Source organism: Trichoplusia ni, chromosome 8, assembly GCF_003590095.1.
Source record: "Trichoplusia ni isolate ovarian cell line Hi5 chromosome 8, tn1, whole genome shotgun sequence".
In the NCBI taxonomy this organism is placed as follows: Eukaryota; Metazoa; Arthropoda; class Insecta; order Lepidoptera; family Noctuidae; genus Trichoplusia; species Trichoplusia ni.
Window position 1 is genome coordinate 6130018 of NC_039485.1, and position 20812 is coordinate 6150829.

Sequence of the window (20812 nt, forward strand, 5' to 3'; positions counted from 1 at the left end):
TTTTTTTCGTAATGCACATTATTTTAATCTGTTTTAATAATAACCGACTATAAATATAATCTATGGAACTGACTGACTTGATTTAGCACTTGCATAATCTGTGAAAAATCTTGAAATTCACCTCGCTAGAGGGCGTTCTTGTAGTCGAGTTAAAAATGTTGGTCGGAATCTGTCGAAAATGATGAATCCGTTTTTGCAAATGGTTAGAACTCTCATTATCTTGTAGTTAAACTACTCATCATGATTCCATTTAATAGCTAGTAAGTGGAAAATACGGTTTGTCGGGGTATAGAGTGAATTTGGTGTGCGAAAGTCATACGACTTGTGTCATCTGACTGCTCTTCCTTCAAGATGGCTCCTCCGCCGGAGTATGATAAGGAACCTAAAGCCCCAGATAAAAGTGCTACAAATATATCCACTGAAGATTCAAAACTTATACACAATCTAGTAAACGACCAGCATACAAATTCAGACCACAAACCAACAAATACGGTTGCAGCCGTTGAAGTTGAGGTAAGTCGATCTCTGCTGCCATTTTTTGATTTTACTGTGTGTTCATACCTATTCGTCGATTAATATTTTATTGGGCCACTAATCTTCTAAGCAATAAAATACTAATTATCAATATTTTATTTTTGTCACCATCGAGACATCCTGTTTAATAAGTTTCGTAAAGTAGGTAGGTTGAAAATGGCGAAGGATAACACTGCTGTCAAAATTATAATTATTTTATCTGGAATAGAGTAAGCATGAGTATGCACTTAAAATTGTTTTTTACACGACAATTTAAATTTGCATTGGTACAGTGAATTTACGTAGTTATAACCACATGTGTAGCTTTACTACAAAGGTAGGTAGTAAATAATCAAATCAAGCAAGGAAGTTGATCTGTTTACCTCAATTTTGAATATTTTTAATTATATTAAATACAAGTCTTTAGTATCTAATAGCATTTCTATTTAAGCCATGCTTTTAAAACAATTTTATAAATATTTTTAGAAAATTGAACATTTTCCTTTATTAGCAACAGCTACCTTGAAAATCTAGAAAGTACCTTTTCTTGTAGTGTTGTCACAATAGTAGATTATGTGCATTATATTTGTCAGCCCCTATTATTTATAAAAGAAGTTGTAAAGCTGTTATTTCCGTTTGAATTATTTTTATACTAGTTCCAGGATAATTTTTGTTGAATATCTATAATGTATGTATCTATGTACATAGTTATTCAAGCTTTGAATATTTATAGGAATTTGTAAATTGCAAGAAAATTAATAAATAAAGGGTTCAAAGTATTAGGAAATGTGATTGCAGTTCCTATTTGCCTAGCTGCCAAATACTGCACAAACCTTTACATGAAGTTCTACCAATCATGGCTTAAGGTCCAAAGAAAAGAAGAATATCCTTTTAGATCTGGGTGAATAGTCTAGCGAGCATTCATACCAGACTACATATAAATGTCCTAATGGTTAGTTACAACAAGGTTCCAGGCTTGGTTAATGGTTAGCAATTATCCTACTTAGTACAGGCTTTTGAGTTTTACCACTTAAGAATAAATATAAAATTTAATAAAAGTATTGAGTAACCTATTTCCTATTAGCATTTCTAGGATCCAGAGCACTTCAATGTTAATCTCATTGTTCCATATAAAAATATTTTTTAATCCTACCCACCAATTATATACATAAATGGGCACTACTAACATGGACTATTACTGAAGAAGGTAACAAAAGCATAAAAAAGAATTGTGTATTTAATTTCTTTAATTTAATCAAACTTATATACAATTGGTTCTGACAGATTCTGCCACTATTTTATATGGAAAGGGCTTGGCTGACTCCGCAGCTCATTGTTTTGACAGGACTACATGCAAGAGTAAATAATTAAAAACCACTGTTTATATGAAATCTTAGTTTTCTTATGGATCCAGTAATTCAGCACTCAACATAGAAACATAATTTTCTTTTATTAATATATGTTAAATTTGTTCAAGCTAAAAAAATATTTCAAATTTTAATTATCAGCATGATAGGACAACCAACAGGTAGCAGTTATGATAAATAGAAGACGCCATTTTCAAACAAATTAGATTCAATAATCACAAGCAGAAAGAAAAAAAATACATTTGGTTAAAAATGTAATGTAGACATGATTTTAATCTGAAACTAATTTCTTATAACAGTTATTGGATTCTTTTAAGCTTATATATGTGAATGACCTTGTAAGAAGTTGTTGTAATCGTGTTTCTTAGTATTTGTTTTATGCAGTACACTACATATGCCTAATTGCCTGAACACAATCAGGAAGTGGTTTCTTTTATTTATTTAATCAATATTGAGAATTATTGGATAAGTGCTTTTATTGCCGCGGTTATCTCATACCCTCACAATTACAGCAATTGCTTGTGCACATTAGGACATCTGATACACCAATATTAAGTAGCCTGTTTCTTAGCTTAGTGTGCTAACGTGATTGGGCTTATTTTAGCGTTGTTATTCGCATAATGTTTCGTGTCTCTAGAAGAACTATTTGGGTATGTATCAAACAAGCCTTTTAGGTAGGCTTCCGAAATATCAGGCGTTGCGCCAATCCGACTGTCGAATATTGATTGAGACAAGTTTGTAATGCTGTTTGTCTGTCTATTACATTTATCCACTCCCTGCCTACCCGTGTTAGCAGCTTACAAAGGAATACAAGCCTAGGCGACTCATATCAATGCTTTCCTGCTTCACTATCCTATTAGCGTTGAGCCGCGGGTGTCGGGTATCGAAGGTCATTTACTATTTGCTTAATAAAAACAGTAATTCATTAGTCCTGACAAACCCTTCGAAAGCCTATTTCGGAATAATGACGATTGTGTCCCATCATCATTTAGCGAAGTAATTGTTTACTCGTAATATTTTGCAACTCATAAATAATTGTGCAGTTTAAATAAAATTTTCACTGATAAAATACATTATATCAATAGATATTTACTACTACTGATACCTATGTATTACTAACAATACGATTAAATTTGTTTTGTCGCTAGGCCACCACGACGCTCCGTTATCTATATCTTATCATAATTGTCAGTAATCACCACTCAGACAAAACGGAATTGTCGACATTCGTAGGATTACCCATTGATATGTGAGCGGGGTACAGGCGTGCGTCAAGCGTTAGCCGGAAGTTACTTTTTTCATGTTATTAAAATAGACTCACTTCCGATACCGTTATGTTTTAATAAATCGTGTCCCTAATCCCTTGAAAACCTTTGGCCCTACAGTGTTATAGCAAAAATCTGGGGCATAAAAAAAAGCCTCGGTTTTTTCATAAATATCAGTAAGAGTCCTGCAAACCGTTAAGCAGTAAGATGATTACTGTGTTTGAAGTGGTTAATTAAAAAGGTTCAGAGCACATCACACATTTATTACCCGTTATGGATTCAGGAAAAAGTTTCCAAAATGGTCCTGAAAAAGCAAATATCCATAAACAAAGTCTAAAAGTTATACACTGATCACGGCGTGTAGCAAAATTCAACGAACTGAAATAATTGTTACAAAGACGATATTTACCGTTGTGTTTTAATGAGGAACAATAAGATTACAATATTCTTCGTATAATATTTTCAGTGTTGATATTTTCGTTGTTTGTTTATTCGCTGTTGCGCTCCAGGTGTAATAACGGTACGTTGCAAAAAAATGAAACGCTTTAGGCTTCTAAGTAAAGCAACGTCATCAAATCAACATCCTTTGAAGTGCGCAGATTCTCAGTCTGCATCGACAGCATATGGTACCACTATAAATGGTATTCAAAAGACGCAGCTGTCCACTCATCCTGTCATATATGGCGTGTTAAAAATGTAGTTTAATTTCGATCTATTGAAATGTAACGATACCCCAACACGAGATAAAAAAAGAAAGTATTGTAGATAGTATCACTGCAGATCAGTTAGCCGAGAAAAACCAGACACGTTTTGTGCAAATTGTAGGTATACCGCACCGAATAACAGTTCAGCGACATTTCTCTAATCGCGTGTTTTTAAGCTACTTTATAGTTTTTAGTATCTTCTCCAAAAGAGATAGTTAGCGGGTGGCATGCAAACAGCACATTTCAATTATATAAAAATAAGTAACGGCGGAATTTGTATTTCCTGTCAGATTTCAGAAAAATGAAGTTTAATTATCTATTGGTGCCTATGCCTAAGCAGAAGGGGTATCTGCTTTTTAATATGATACCTTAAAGCTGAGCTAAACCGATTCAGTTGACAGATTACTTTGAGCAGGACTCTGACTGCTGTAAGAGTAGCAATGTGGTACGGATCGGTGACAATAGTGGCGACAGTCGCCGGTGTTGGTTTACGCCCGTCGCCTGCCGTGTGGCCTGACCGTGTAACGGAAGCTCGGGCACCGCATTGTGCCTCCGTCACGGCGCGCCGCCGCCGCAGACGCCGCTTGCACACTCTCACCGCAACCGGCTTGTCTAAAGCATACTTCAAATGCATTATGTTAGCCAAACACAAACATTATACAAAACTATGGATTTAATATTTTCTTAATAAACCTAGAGTGATCTAGATCGATAACAGCTGACTCTGTGAGACTCGTACATGTCGGCAAAAGGGTCATTAAATGAAGAGCATTCAAATGAAGTAGATATTTCAGTAGTTGCGTGATGTAGCCAGTTATTACGAGCAATAAATATTTTTTTAAGGTGTCTGAACTAGATCCTGGATACTGAAAGCAATGGCTCAAGGAAAAAGAAATCCCCAATTAGTCATCGGTTGCGGATTTTTTGGCCTATATATTTGTTGGATTAAATTGTTTTTTTTGGATTTAAACAATTTAGCAAAAATCGTTATTTTGCAAAACATGACGTCTGCCGTCCGGTTTGTAGAAACTACGACTACCAAAGCCGTATGGACTACCACATGATGTATTTCCTCAACTTAATAACAATCTGCCCATATCAAAATCTTAAAACGGTATTAGCCGCGAAGGGTTGATATAAAGGTCATTGGAAATTTAATTCCAGTGTATAATAAGTATCTAAAGCATTATGTTTTTATTAAAACTTCACGCCTACGCCGCTCGTCCCTCGTAAAAGCCTCGTTGCCTTGACCGATTTTATCACCGTTGTACCTTGTCCTGGACACTTCCAATTTGTTACTTTTGTCTTTAATTACATAACAGTTTTTGTACTTACTAAACGAGAACAGAAACGGACCTACTCCTACTATCCGACATTCAGGTTCATCACTGTAGTTGTGACATTTAATCTTATGTATAGGTTCGTAATCATACTTCAAAGTGTTTAGTAAAGATGAGCTCTTTTAAATATGTTTCTCATGCCATTATTTGTTATGATTACTAACATCTGTCTCGCTATCATAATAAAAATATACCGTGTTATCTATCTCAGTACTCCGAAGTCCACGGCACTTGTTGAATAAACTCTTGTGCCTACAGAGTTGTTGCTTTAGGATGTTACGATACGAATGTAATTATATTGTTACCTAATTTGTACAATTTACTTTATATGTCGTATGTGTGAGTGTGTCTGTAGACTTTGCAGCTTCATTTGGCTATGGTTATTCTAGTCTAATAAAAATTGATCAGTATTTCACGTGTGTTCGACGGTAATTATGTCTGAAGGGTTTGCCTGTAATTAGTGTCTACGAATGTTGGCCTCCGAGTGTTAACCGCATGCTCTACATAACTCGTGTTGCAATCCGTGCTGACTTTTGATTGCGGTTAAACTGCGGGAGTTTTGGTTACTGAATTATTTTCTTACCTTCGTTACGTTAGAAATTATTGTCTCATTGTTTACATTTTGAAATCGTCAAAGCAAGAAAGTTCGTTTATAATGTCAAAGACGAACCATGATACAAACGAACGATATGTTGTCAGGTAAATGCTTAATTTCAGCTGTCTAAAAATAATTAATGATGCTTACATAAATTCATTTTCAGAATTAGAAAGTGAGTAGTTGCAAAGTGCTAATTGTTATTTCAACATAATTGTCTATTTAATTACTAACGTCTCATTTGTAACAATGTACGCATATGATAATTTTAAGTCTACCTGCCCCGGTAAAAGTTTAATAAAATCATAGCTTTTGAAATATACGTTTTAGTCATAGAACCCGGACAACTATTTGGCACTATACCAATACTGCAGGTAAGCATTTGCATGCTCTAATTTAAAGAGCGTTGACTTAACGCTATACCTACTATAACTTACACAGAATTAACTAAAAAAATACGCTTCAAATTATGAACTCATTATCAGCTAATAAATAATATTTAAGCAAGGCAACCACGGTGCGAAAGATTTCTTTTGTGAAACAAGTTCCAAGAATTTATAAAATGTGCCATATCTCTGTTATCAAGATTTATAAGCGCAACAAGTGCCCCGATGATACGAAATTGTGTGTCGCGTATCTAGTGGGTGTGCAGTTAATAGGAGGGACAAGGGCGCGCCATCGATCCCGTCTCCTCGCCGCTCCTGGCCCGACCCTGACCTCTCCCGAGAGCCCGAGCGAGCTTGTACAACGCACAGATTTCATGACGTCAATCCTTTTACCGATGGAACTCTGCAATTATTGGCTTTCTGTCTTTTGTATCATCTTGATGTTTGCGCGTAGCAAATCTATTTATTGAAGTTTGCAATGTTCCTGTATCAAGGGGTGCCGAAACTTTAGCTTGTTAATGGTTAACTTTTGTCAGTAATATCCGACTTCCGAATTCTTCTAGTTAGGTGCATGAACTAGGGGATGGCAGAATACTCCTTCGTACGTAAAAGATTAAAAAGTAAAATGTAGGGTGCCTAGAAAAGTTTGAAACACATTACTGTCGTACATTGCTGTGTTTGCTTTTATATGTACAAAAAGAAGACATCGCGATGCAATTAATGTGATATTGTTGTTGAATCCCCGTGAATGTCATCAAAATGAAATTAAATTATATTTTGAAGCTCGTTGGTTTGTAAGTGGGTCACTAGGCCGGCTCGACAATTTTGACTTACGGGAAAGCACAATAAAATTGAAGCTTTTGTTCACATAATAACAGTGAACCACTTACGATTGTTTGATCTAGGCATATAAAAAGACCGTGTGTGGTAATAATATATTGTTTAACTACATTTACGGCGTATTGTAGAAAAAAATTGTAGTCTAATTCGCAAGCCTTAAGTAATGTCCACTAGGCTTTGAGCAACAAGTTAGTCTTGCAGTAATTAATTAAACTTTGTCTAAGCAATAATAAATTAATGACAATATTAATCTAATGAATGATAAAAGCTAATCGATTTTATAAATTATTTACGCATGTACTGGAGAGGATGATGTCGAGACAGCATGTCTAGTGGGTGTCGTCAGCGTTTTGGCATTTTTCCATATATTATCTGTTTGGTTGTGACCTACCAGCCTAGATAACGGAGTCAGTTGTGACGTTCTCTTATCTCTGCTTTATCTTCAGCGTTGATTACCAGTTTGTTTCTCTACATTACCAATTCGGTCGCGTGCCATGCGAAAAGCCATCTCATTGTTTGATTGTGTACATTAAGTCTTTTCATAAAACGCTCGTTTATCGTTTACTTCTCGTGTCAATATTCTACCCTTCTCTAGTGGTAAAAGCTTATTTATCACTTATTATAAAAATAAAACATTGCTATTTTTTCCCATGTATTTCGTAAAATAGTTTAATATGGCGACAGATTTAAAAGTCTTGCGTCAATTGCAGTTTTTTTTGTCAGCACCAATTTGTTTTTGTTAACTTATTCAATGAAACTTAACGTGACCTTGCATTTCGTCTGTTATCGCCTGCAATCAAACACAATTTACGTTCGATACGTTACGTACGTTCGAAAATAATACGCTAAAACGGTACTCATGATAATGACAAACAACCAGCATTTGAATTATATAATAATTGTGTTGTTTACCTATTGCAAACGAACGAATAGCAGACATTTATTGATGTTGTAATATCTTTGTATGTATCATAGAAAAAACGTCATGACAACGCATATTTATTTTAAGCCCATTATTGCCTTCTGAGTGAATATGTCAACTATAGACAACATTTAGTGTTATCTTAGTAGATTATTCATGATCTATGTTGCATGACATCAACAAAATAACTTAGAGATATCCATAGTTTCCGAACACTCCCAAACTTCATTATATTTGCATCATTTCAATACAGCTAGTAATTAAACTAATAACACTTGGAATGGTCCCGTGACTTGTAAGTAGCGTGACTGTCGTGCCTGGTGAGATGTACTGGACCAAGGTGAACGAACATTCCCACAGTAGAACCTCCTTGACTTTAACCTATCGGGGAATACTTACCTACCTCTTTAAAATTACCTGTAAAGAAAAATCTGGTTAGCACTTCTCAAATACGTCACAAAGCAAGACAACAATAACTTTATAGAAGGGAAACTTTTATGAAAAGCTTATAATAACATAGAAGCCAATGGTATATTGGCTGGTAACTAGGCATACGAATTACTTGATCTATACCTATACCGTGACATTTTTGAGGGCCATAAAACTGCGGACATATGGAAACGTACGTTATTTATGTAATGAGATCGATGTATATGCCCGTTGGCGTGCCACTAGTTTGTTTGGAAGATAAGAGGGGCCGTAATTACTTTCTAAGCCTTGACATTAATGTAATGATAATTTGTCGTTTACTGCCCTCAGCCAACAATAACTGAATATAATGTACAACGTTATCATTGCACTTTTAACAACCTACATTTACAATAACGTTATTCTTCCATTTAGATATTGAATAGTATATTTATTAACATCGATTTGTAACTTACTAAGATTACGCTGAAATCATATTTGATAATGCTTGAATTCAGTTTCTACATTAAACATTGTAATTAAAGTTATCGTTTCTTTAACTCTTATACTAACATATATTTTATAGCTCTTTTTCTCTTGTTTCCAGAATAACAAACATGTAGAGACTTTGGATGATGGACAATTACGTGCACTCTTGGACGAGGCTATTACATACAAATGCCCTAAAGATCGAGAGGGTAAAAGCAGTCTATTTAAGGTAAGTTATGTGTACTTCGTTTAATTTCCTTGGTTGGGATTAATGAATGATGAAAAAGGCGAAACTGATGCTTATGTAACTTTTATGAGTCTCAATATTAAAACTTCTTGTTTGAACTTAAAATGTGTGTTTATTAACAATGTAGTGAATCCCTACTGTCTTGATTGTCAGGAGTTGTTGGAGGAGGTGGAGCAGGACGAGCAGGCGTGCGAGGCGGCGGCACGCACGCTGAGCGGGGCGCGCGGCGGGCGGCGCGGCGCGCGCGGGCGGCGCGCCCTGCCGCACTCCAACTCGCTGCAGGACCTGGTGGCCGCGCTGGCCGCCGAGCCCGCGCCGCGCCGCCACCACGTGCGCCACCACGCGCCCGCGCCCGCGCACAGCAACGTGTCCGCGCGCGCCATCCACGGCGGCAGCCTGCCCTCCGGCGTCGACACCTGTCAGTATACACACATCCCATACAAACATTTTACTAATTATTAAAATTCCTTTGTACAATTTTCGGTTTACCCTTCTGAGGGGTAAATGTAATTACCACTGCACTGTGTTAATAATATGTAAAATTAAATATTGAAATACTTATTACTTAGCTCATCACAAGGTGGAATTACACCGGTCTGTGAAAACGACAAGCTTTAAATCAGATGTGTGCAGATGATGATGACAATAATGCGTCTGAAGACGATTAGTGTTTATTGTCGTGTTATGTGCACAGCGTCCCTGCTGAGCGAGGAGCCAGCTCGAGGCGCGGGGTACCTGGCCACGGTACGCTGCGTCAACCCCCCGCCGCTGGCCGAGCGGAGGGTATCCGCCAGCGACGCCAACACGCCGGCTGAGATGGAGCTTCTCAACAGGTACGGAACACATTGCACACATCTGTTGTATCTCTACTAATGCCTCTAAGATGTAGATGATAATTGTTACCTTTTACAGAGCAAAATATTAAAAAGAAAAAACAAAGAATATGTTTTAAGCTTTACATTTGTATTACACGAGATTTGTTCACAGAAGAAGTAAACCGATGTTTCCGATGACGTACACGGCTCGCGCTACGTTGGAAATCGGCAGCGGCAGCGTGTGCTCAGGCCGCGCCGTCACCACCACCACTGCATCCAACCAGGTATGTTTCGCACCTGACGCTTTAACACCCCACCCTTTCTATCAAACACACCAAAACAGGTATCTAACTCCCCATCAGGTAGCGCATGAGACGCGCCGAGACCCCGGACTGCTCTACGGCCACCTTCTGCCAAAGAACCAAAGAAACCGACCAAAGAACAAGCCAGAAATACCTCAAAGTGAAAAGTTGATGAACGCTTTGCTCCCTAAGAAGACTGATCGCGAAGATGGAAGTTTGGAACATAATCTGAATGTCGACTTGAAATCTTCCAATAAGTATATAAGTGACCCGTGCAGCACTGAATTTTCGCACGTTAATGTGGATACGATGGAAGAAACAAACCTTCATCGCGTGCCACGTAATGACCTTGATCTCTCTGTTAACACTATTAGTAAACGTAATTATAGAGATAGCTCTGGAATTTCGACAAGCAATGTTGATAAGTGGTATAAGGGTCTAGCAAACTACGATCAGTGTTTGTATTACGCTGATACAGTAAGAAAGCAAAACCTAAATACCTATGCAGTAGTAGACAAAAATATTAATTCTGTTTTTCAAACCGCCATGCCGGACAATAGGCTTCCTGTCAAAAGTTTTGAACGCTATCAAGTCGATAATATCATAGCACAACACATTTTCTCCTACCAACCACGAGTAAATGTGGTTGAGGAAAATAATCATTATTTTAGTAATAAGCGTAACCAAGATAACGGATTACGTGGGATTATAAAAAATGACCGGTATGACCAATATCAACACGACGAAAATGATATTATGTTAAGGAAACAGTATAGGAAACAAATAAGTAGTAATTTAGCTGTTCCTACACTCTCAGATATAAATCCTAGGAATTTGAGGCCTATGACTATAGGTCGGGCTCCAGAAACTCCTAGAGCTAAAACACCTACCGAAACGAATAAACATAAGGTGAATGATGAGCAAATTGAAATACACTCGGATGAAAAACTAGCTCCAACTAGTAACGATGTTAATGAATCTATAGATGACACCGCGGAACATATTATTAGTGATTTGAATACTGAATCCGGTATTCTTAAGTGTATAGATACCGTAGAAGAATACAATAAATTTAGTTTTTCGGTAACCAATGTTAATTCTTCAGATTCAGTTGAGCAGACCGAAGCGGCTGACAGTAACAATGGCATAGAGTTAACAGAATTCAAGTCAAGCGTATCACCAGAAAATATAACGAAAAATACATTTGCTGACTTCTTCGCTACGCAACAAGAGCTACTAAATTCTCTTAATAATTTGGAGGAAACTGGAGAAGAAAATGAAATAATAACTACTCATGAAATAGAAAATATACCAGACGAGATAGAATCTCATGAATGCATACAAATTATACCCGAAGAGTTAATTACTACTAATGAATGTGTCAGCAATGAACCACAAGAGTTAACTGAAATATCAGACATGACATTTGTAGTCTATGATGTTATAGATCTTGATGCAGCCGTAGTTAAGGAGTGGTTCGACTCGTCTGCAGAGAATAACGACGTGATCACCAACTCTGAGGAAGCTACAGATGATGGCACTGTTATCGAACGCATGTTAGCCGAAATTCCTAACAATTCTTTTATTTTTCTAACCGTGCCCCAGCCATTAATATACCCAGCTTACACTGATAATACTAAATCTACATCCGACAGTAACAATAATGATAGTAAACCAGTCCTTGTTAATGAGGAAAAAGAACAACCACCCCTAGAGTGTCCCGTCAATAATGATACTGAGGAGAAGACAGTCATTGATAAAAATGCTCTTAAAGTTCTACTGTTACAAAATCTTTTTAAAAACAATATTATTGAAAACCCATCGGGCGATGCCGGGGTGTCGGCTATCACCGGTGAAGAGGTAGGATTCCCAGAATTGTTAAATTCATTTTGCATGATACCATTTAATCAGGAGCTTTAGTGACAGCCAGTTGTTTTTACAGGTCGATTCCGCCATATCGTTTAGTTGCATCACAACACCGGAGGTTGTGGCCAGTTGCAACACGACGTCGTCCTCGGCACAGTCGGCCGTCGCCGTCGATCCTAAGGTGAACTATTTCGTAGCATTTTCTTTTGTATCTTTAACATTTGCAATGCGCTCTCTCAATACACCATTTGCAGACTTTTCGATGAACTCTGCAATGTTTGAACCTCTGATCTGTTCTGTTGATAACTTGAATAGTATTGTACTATAAGTAACATGTGTTGTGACCTCCGCGCGAGGCGCCGCCCGCGGGCGGTGGGTGGGTACAGTGTGTGGTCGCAGCCGCTGCAGCTGGGCGCGGGCTACCGCGCCGTGGCCAGCCTGGTGGGCGCCGCGCCCGCGCCCGCCGAGCCGCCGCCGCAGGTTGTTGCTCACGCTTACCTTGCTCAGGCCCGCCGCGCCGCGCCCGACTCCGCCGCCACACCTATACACGTAACACATAGAATGCTGACACTATGTCAATTCTTCTTTATGTTTCAATCACATTTATATTGTTCTTAAATTTTGCGTAAATATAAGCTCATAAATGAAGTTCTTACTTTTGGAGCGTCTTAATCTTTATGTTCAAAGTGGCCATTAAAAGTAATCTAATCTGTCGATACGGCCATGTTGACTATCATCACATTCATCACAATATAAATATTTACTCTTACGCCTCCTTCCACTATATGGTAAGTTATGTAGTCTCATTTAATAAGTATGGACCAATACTGAAAAATTTATAAGTTTTGAAATATAAATTGATATCTGGATTCTTGAATACACTTTGGGTATTCTGACGTCATAACACAGTTCAGCATTTGTTAAGAAAAATAAATAAAAATGTTATGTGGAAATTATTTGTAGTGGACTAAGTGTATTCCATGAGTTTGCAAATGGTGTAGTGATATTGAGGAACACTCGATATGGAAGCTTCCTGGGTAGTTATGCGAAGGTTTACAATTTTTATATTATCTGTGTTTTTATGTACCTTTGCTTCAGAAATATTTTGGTCTATATCTGTCAAATTAAGTCTATAAGGCCTTATCTGATAATGCATGGCTGAGTTAGAAAAAGCATTTGATGAAGTTGAGAGTCCCTAGATACACCAGCTAGACATAAATGCAAACTTACAATGTTATTGTATTAGACGATTTGTAGTTATGTATATTCTATTATGTGTTCAATAACAATGTTGTTACTGTTTGTGTGGGCAGCCTCGCAGCATGATCTCCAGCAGCTTCAACGGACTGCCACTGTCGCGACCCAACTACGGTTCTACCGGTTCTTCAGCCACAGACGACTACAAGGTTTTAAATCAACTCTTTTATTTATTAGAAATAGCCTTTTTGAATAAAAAATAATACTCGAAAACGTTTGAACTCAAATCCATTTCTTGACGAGGAGTCATAAGAGTAATTATAGTAACATAGTAACATAGTAATTTTTAGACAAATCAGAAAACTGTCGCGATCGTAGTTAGTATAATAACTAGTCTCTTTCCCTGTTACCCGTTGCCCTATAGCATTTTTTATAAAAAAAAGTTTAATGGGGTCATGCGTGCCATCAAATAACTTTGTCTTTCAGATTATTTGGAAAATGATAATTATAAATACTATCAAATTGATCGTCTTTAAATACCTAATTCTGCGACTTGCCCAAAATATTGTGTCGCGTGCCATTGGTTCGCCTACCCTGCCCTATAGTCTGATCATTTGATGATTCCTAATGACTTATGTTTTGTTTAAGAAATCTCTTGACGAAAACGGCAACTCGGTACAAGGATTCAGTTCACCTCTCTCGGGATCTAGTCAACACAAAAAACCAAGGAGGAAAAAGTCTTCAAAAAATGAAACTGTTATTGACTGCCAGCAGATTGACGGCTACCAAGGAGATAAAGATGTTAACGAACTTTTACGGTTTATTGAATCGAACGCAGACAACGGCCGCACTCCTAAGCTCGGTCGCGTCAAGCACAAGGACGACTCTGACGACAAGAGTGGCAAGAAACGCTCCACCGAGCGACGCAAGGACAAAGAGAACAAGATCAAGCGCGCCTCCTCTCTGGAAGAGCTCTCGCGAACAAAGATCGAGGACCTCACCGACGTGGCAGAATCTCCCCTGCGCGGCGACAAGAAGGACCGGCGCGGCGACAACACTCCTGCCAAGGCCGAGCGCCGCTCCTGGGGAGAGGACGCGCGGGACGCGCTCGCGTACACCGAGTTGGCCGCCGACAGCCCCGCCGCCGCCGCCGAGCTCACCGACTTCCAGACCGTCACCAAGAAGCGCAAGCCGCGCCGCCGCACCGACGAGCACGACCGCGAGCCCGCCCCGCGCCGCGCCCGCCCGCCCTCCCCCCGCGCGCGCCGGGAGTCCGCGCCGCCCTCCGACCGCAGCAACGACTCCAACGACGACATGGACTCCGTGCATTCGCTCCCCGCCGCGCCGCCAGCCCCGCCGCCGCCCGCCGCGCCCGCCCCGCCGCATGCCTCTTACGCTGAGATCGCGCGCACACGACACAACATCCCCGATCTCATCGAATCGTGCAACTTCTATGCGGAGGGTGCCGCTGCGGCCGCCGGCGACGCAGCGGGAGACGCGCCGGGCGAGGCGGGCGGCGACGGCGGCGCGGACGCGTCCGGCGACGCCGACGGGTACCCCGCGCTGGAGGCCCGCGCGGCCGCCCGCCGCCGCGACCTCAAGCCCGCGCCGCCGCTGCGCCGCGAGCGCAAGCCTGCGCCGCCGCCGCAAGAGGCACCCGACGTGGTGGCCGACCGGCGGCCGCCCGTCATCCTGCTGGACTCGGCGGCGCGGCCGCGCGACATGGACGGCGTCACCTTCGGCTTCGACATCAACGAGCAGCTGCTGAGCTCGGGCGCGCGGCGGCCGCGCTGCGACCTGCTGCGCGACGCGCCCGAGCCGGGCGTGCGCGTGCGCACCGCCTGCGCCGCGCTGCGCTACGTGGCGCCCGAGCCGCCGCCCGACACGGCGGCGCTGCTGCAGCTGGTGGACTACGTGGGCGCGGGTGAGTGTGCAGCCGCGGCCGCGGGCGCAGCGTGTCGCGCGGCCGCGGCTCATGACTCTTGTCTGTTTCAGCGTGGGAGGACGTGGTGCGCTGCGGCGGCGGCAAGGTGCGCTACTTCAACGAGTAGCGCGCACGTCGCCCGCCGCGCCTGCTGTCTGCGTGCTAGTGCGTGAATATATATATTGTGGGACGAACCCCAACAGTCTGGTTCGATCGACACAGGATCGATCCTCGCGGGTGATTGGATCTAAAATGTTCTTATTACCGCTTATATAAGGAAAAAAATGTAAAAAAGTTATTTAATGATGAATGTTCCTCAGTGCCCTCGAGACGAAATATCGAAAGACTTAGAGGGAGGTGACGATACAAGTGCGTGTTGCATCGTTGATGCCCGTGTGGTGTGAGTGCGGACATGGCGGGAGGTCGCCCTTTCGCTCGGTGTACTATAATGTATGATGCTATTTTGCGACTCTGATCGTTGTCTCGTTCATACTATCAAATATGTGAAGTGATTACACTTTTTAGCCAGTGTTATCACTGTCATTGGAAATTAATTTAATTTTGCTTAAAAGTAAATGTGGCAATAAGCATTTAACAGTCCAATTTGCACTTTAAAAATCTTTTATTTGTTAAAATTGATTTAGAGGATGATGTAATTTAAGTTTGTGGTCTGGCGCGTGGATAGCTTTGATGCGTGTGAACTAGAAATGTAAAGGACATCATTGTGTGTTTGAAATTGTAGCATAAGATTATGTCACTCAGCACTATGTGATTACATTGTCTGCATTTTCTCTTATTTAATCCAAATCATTAATCATTTAAAAATCTTTTCTGTATATGTCACATTCGAATTCAAATAGGAATCCTATGCAACCAGAAGAGTAAATGAGAATCTGATGGTGCTGTCGGTATAGCTCCAGTAGTTTGTTGAGAATGGACAATGGTTGTAAAATGTAATAATTCCTGGTTTGTCCTATCGCCAAGTACAAAATCGCTGCTAGTTGTGTGGGTAGCGCCCGGCGGCCGCCTGGCCCGCGAGCCGCGCCGCTGCCCGGAACAAACGTCTCGCGCCAGACAAACACTACTCAAGTTTTGGTTCCAGTTAAGAGGCATGTATTATTTTGTTTCTGTTGATTTTTTATTATGCTTTTGTTATGCTGTAATCACAAATATTTGGTAGAATTTTCTAACTAGCCACTCAAGTCTATTTTGTTATATATTTTTAAGTTTTACCATTAGATACTACTGTAAATAAAATGAAGATCTTATAAGGAGTAACTGGCCATATTATTATGAAGGGGCATAATTCCTCTTGAACATGATCTTATTTCTAAAGTGATTATTATTTTTAATTCTAAATCCTTTCGCAAGTTTATTTCAATATTCTATAAGGATCTAATGTAACATAAGTAATGTATTATCTCCGCTGGTTGCGTGACATTTTCCGTTATTAAAATATGGAATTAACGTTTAATTATCATTCACATTTAATTTATATTTACTAGTAAGGTCATGATCAAGATGAAGATGAATGTATGGAGTAATTATGTGAAATTAACACCAAAATAATTTGTATTTGAAGATTTGTGTTGTTAACCAACGCTTACGTGCCGTGTGCTTGTTGCCTGGCGGATTCTTCATTCATGCTGTCATGCAGGCCCTGTATGGAGTGTATGGCAAATTATATAGTTCGACCAACCAATCTCTATAGTCAATAAGGAGTGTTTTAAAATTCATTGTAGTCTTCTAGTGATCAAAAACCACTACATATGAACTGAAACATCCTTAGTTACTCTCATTATAAATTAAAATTTCCAATTTTCTCATGGAGTGACACAATATACTAATTAAGATAATCATGGTTAATATAAATCACTCTGAACATAAGGTGAGGTATTAATTATGATGCAAAATAGTAAAATGACCATAAAGTAAAAAATATTATACTCACGTGACATTATAGTAGCTAGGAAACTACATTGATTTTAAGATTTCTACATAGAATGAACAACTCTTAATACGAAACAAACTCTGTACAACTGACATGAGATCGGGAACATTTTGTTTGTTACGGTGAGAACGAAATGCCACCCATGATTTATTTATAATGTAGAATGTTATCGTGTGGATGTTATCCTAGCCACTAAAAATGCACGGTTTATAATTATTAACTCAAGACTAGTCGATACGAAAATCTAAAAAAATATTTTAGGAATTAAATTTTGCAATGCGATCTTTAAAAATATAATACTTGTCACACGAAAGTAAATGTTGCAATTAGCATTTCTAATTTTACTAAGATATAAAATTAGTCATGTATTGGATTTTACTCTTATCTTTTTATATTGGGTTACTTGGCATACCTTTTCACAGTAAAAATGCCATAATAGATTCAATTTAAAATTACAAAATTTTGAATCATCTAGAACAGTAAATGGGAGACCTCGGATTTAAACCCCTTTAAGCTATAAAAGGATTTTCTGTTGTCAAAAATATTTCACCATAATAAACAACAGTACTTGGACAACCTAAAAATATGTTAAAATAAATTTCATACCTTTATGAATTTTATACACATTTTTATTTTTATGAAATACAAAGTCATGATTTGCAGGCAAGGTATAGTTAATTGGATGGTCTGTTATATAATCGCTAACTAGCTTAGCTTTTGTTATGAATGTTGTCAATATAAATAGGACTACTGTAGGAAATTGAAACTCCTGTGTTATATGTTGCTGCGTCGACTAAGCCTAGGGACAAATGGTTAAATAAGTTTATCACATTGGTCACATGTCTTCCATAAATTCTTGCTACTTAGTCATTTCTTGGCAGTATATAATATAACATATAATTTTAAGCTATTTAGATGTGCATTTCGACATGACATGTTAATAGGAAATTAACTATACCTTGGACCCGATCCATATGAAAATCTAACAAATTTGATGTTATTTGCAATAAAACTACAAAATTAAAACAATTTCATTTTTATTTTTGCATATAATTAAGCTCCTCTAATATTGCGTCAGAATGTTGACGTCGATGTTGATCTACAAATTGTTACAAAACGAAATCAGAATGAACGGCCACAATATTGTAAATATAGTGTACATTACTTTCATTTTATTTTCGGAGAGATAGCGTTTTTTAATATTGTTGAGATTGATATCAATGTACTGAGAGGAAGCTCATATCAAAGGTATAGAAATTATTTATTATTTCTTTCCCTTGTAAAATATGTATATAGATAGATATGCAGAAGTTTCGGAATTTTATCGTTTTAAAGCATCCTAGACGTTGTAGATAAAAGATCTCTGATTGGATGTTGTGACTTCACAAGGAACAGAGGCGCGTGGGACACCCGCTTCACGACGCCCGACCGACCGAGCGCCACGTGCTGCTATCATTCATAGTTCTCAAATCAATGTACATTTATGGTTGTCATTGTGTTTCGTTTTGCTTATTGTGTAATTATGTATTTGTTTGTTGCCAAACACTTCCGTTCCACGGCGTTTAATGGGCTTATGATGATACCCATAGAATCTCTGCGCTATGTCAAGCAACGGTCGAGTTCGGGTTGGATTTAAAAGTCGGAGCGGCGTGTTTTACCCGCGAGACTAAGGCGCTGAGCCTCGTCAAACTAATGATAAAAATATATATTGCAATTTCTACGCAAGAAACATAACCATTTAAATATGTTAATTTTATTGTATTTAAAAGCTACTTGAATATTTTTTTACGCAAATTATCTGGAGATCTAAAAATATACATAAGAGAATATAATGAAAGTATGGATGAGCTAAAATTAATTATCTTGAGCTAAAATAAATGTAATTATTTTATCTAGGTAATGGAGTGATAACGCTTAGGAAAGCTATTTGGCGAAGTGTAAATGTATAAATAAATTAATGCTGAAAATAAGGTTTGTACGATTGCCGTGTTGTCTCAATAAATATAGTCTGTGTCATGATTACTACGGAATTAGAATAATGTCTTAACAAGGCTGCACAAGATATATTTATTAAGACAGAGGGACAAACGTTCTGTATCATAATATGTACCAATATGAGAAATTTTATTTATCTGCTTTGCATCTAACTGTTTAATAATTATTCTAGGTTTTTACTCTGTTCGTTTCTAACAAACATTACTAATGTGTATGCATTTTAATTATAAACTTCTATACGTTTAATTAAACTTATAAGACGACGTTCAAATATTTGTAATAGAAAGCTACAATAAATTATGATAAAATGGATTTCCTGTAAAACAGAGTACAAAAATTGGATGCTCAAGCTGTCTGCTTTTCAATGTTTAATTACTTTTTGCAGTTTTTTTTTTTTTCAATTTAGAACACAGCTTGTTGTAAGCACGTTGAACTTTCTTTTCTTTCCGTATGCATTTATTAAAGTAATCTCTCAATAATAATCCAATAAATTCAACGTTTTACGTGGTAATAAAATATTTTTATTGTTGGAAATGTATTAATTTTGTAATTAGATATCATACGATCCACATAAATAATGTAGCCCATGTCCATTAACTATAACAAGACTCATTACTTTTTTTTATCACCTCATACACACCATCTTTTATTATCAATTCAATACGGCTTGGTGATAGTAAACGAAACAACGCCGAGGTTTGAATATGAAGTTTATTATGAATAGTGAGAAGACGAGACTGATTTCTGCGATTGATCTCAAATTCGGGAACATGATAAATTATGCTGTTATCAATATACTTTGATTTTTAGCTGGGCCTCACGTGCTTTCAACGTACATTCTGCTTAATTCATAGAAGTATCTAAAATTATCATGATTGAATTTCTATAATAGTTGAACGTCGTCTTAAATATTTAAATTGTTGGTAGTTTACCAATGAACTGTTATCGTATTATATAAGCCTGCTCTAGAAAACTGGTCATGTAGTAAATATTTGTTATTAAAATAATATTCATAACAGTCGTGGCAAATAAATAGTTACGTTTGCAATGTTATTAAAATTAGTACCTATTATAGACATGTGTGTAAAATATCTCTACAATTAAAGAATGATGTTAAATGTTATTTTTATACAAAATTAGAATAACCACGACCTTTATTACGTTCGTACAAGCGCTAAAATATTATTTATTTGATCAAAAACTTTTTCATGTACTTTTTTAAAAGATGTTCCTTTTTGAATGAGAATAGAGTAAAAATTTAGTACCGATATTAACTGTAATACATTTGTTTATATAAACAATATTGTAACCAACTGCAATTTACAGTTATGTACTTTTTCACTGTTTCCGTTTTCTTAATAAAATGTTGAAAATACAATATCTTTTGTTTTTAAAATAATTTTACCGACACACACCACTATCAGGTTTATTATTATGTTAACAATTATAATATTTGAATCATTTTTCAGGACTCGATAAGCCTTTTTTGCCATAGGCTTGTCGTAACGAAATCTGTTTTCTTTTCACATACCAACAAAATGGAGAACATTATATTTTTTATGTACACGGCGCCGCCTATAAATAATCCGTTAGGGAGGATATCGCAATTTGGCGTACGAAGAACATCCCTAAAATCTGCAAACTATTGGTTCTTTGCAGTGTACTAAGTGCGAAAAAAATGGCTCG

The 20812-nt window shown here is 38.1% G+C and overlaps 1 protein-coding gene across 1 annotated transcript; it reads left to right on the top strand.

The window, feature by feature from the left end:
• Nucleotides 1–45: 45 nt before the first annotated feature.
• On the top strand, nucleotides 46–20504 carry LOC113496765. Its single transcript, XM_026876087.1, has 12 exons — nucleotides 46–513; nucleotides 8948–9058; nucleotides 9230–9494; nucleotides 9771–9909; nucleotides 10064–10175; nucleotides 10254–10533; nucleotides 11299–12053; nucleotides 12136–12240; nucleotides 12459–12608; nucleotides 13373–13465; nucleotides 13905–15180; nucleotides 15252–20504. The coding sequence occupies exons 1-12, from the start codon at nucleotides 352–354 to the stop codon at nucleotides 15305–15307; spliced, it is 3504 nt and encodes a 1167-aa protein (XP_026731888.1). The 5' UTR covers nucleotides 46–351; the 3' UTR covers nucleotides 15308–20504.
• The last annotated feature ends 308 nt before the right edge of the window (nucleotides 20505–20812 follow it).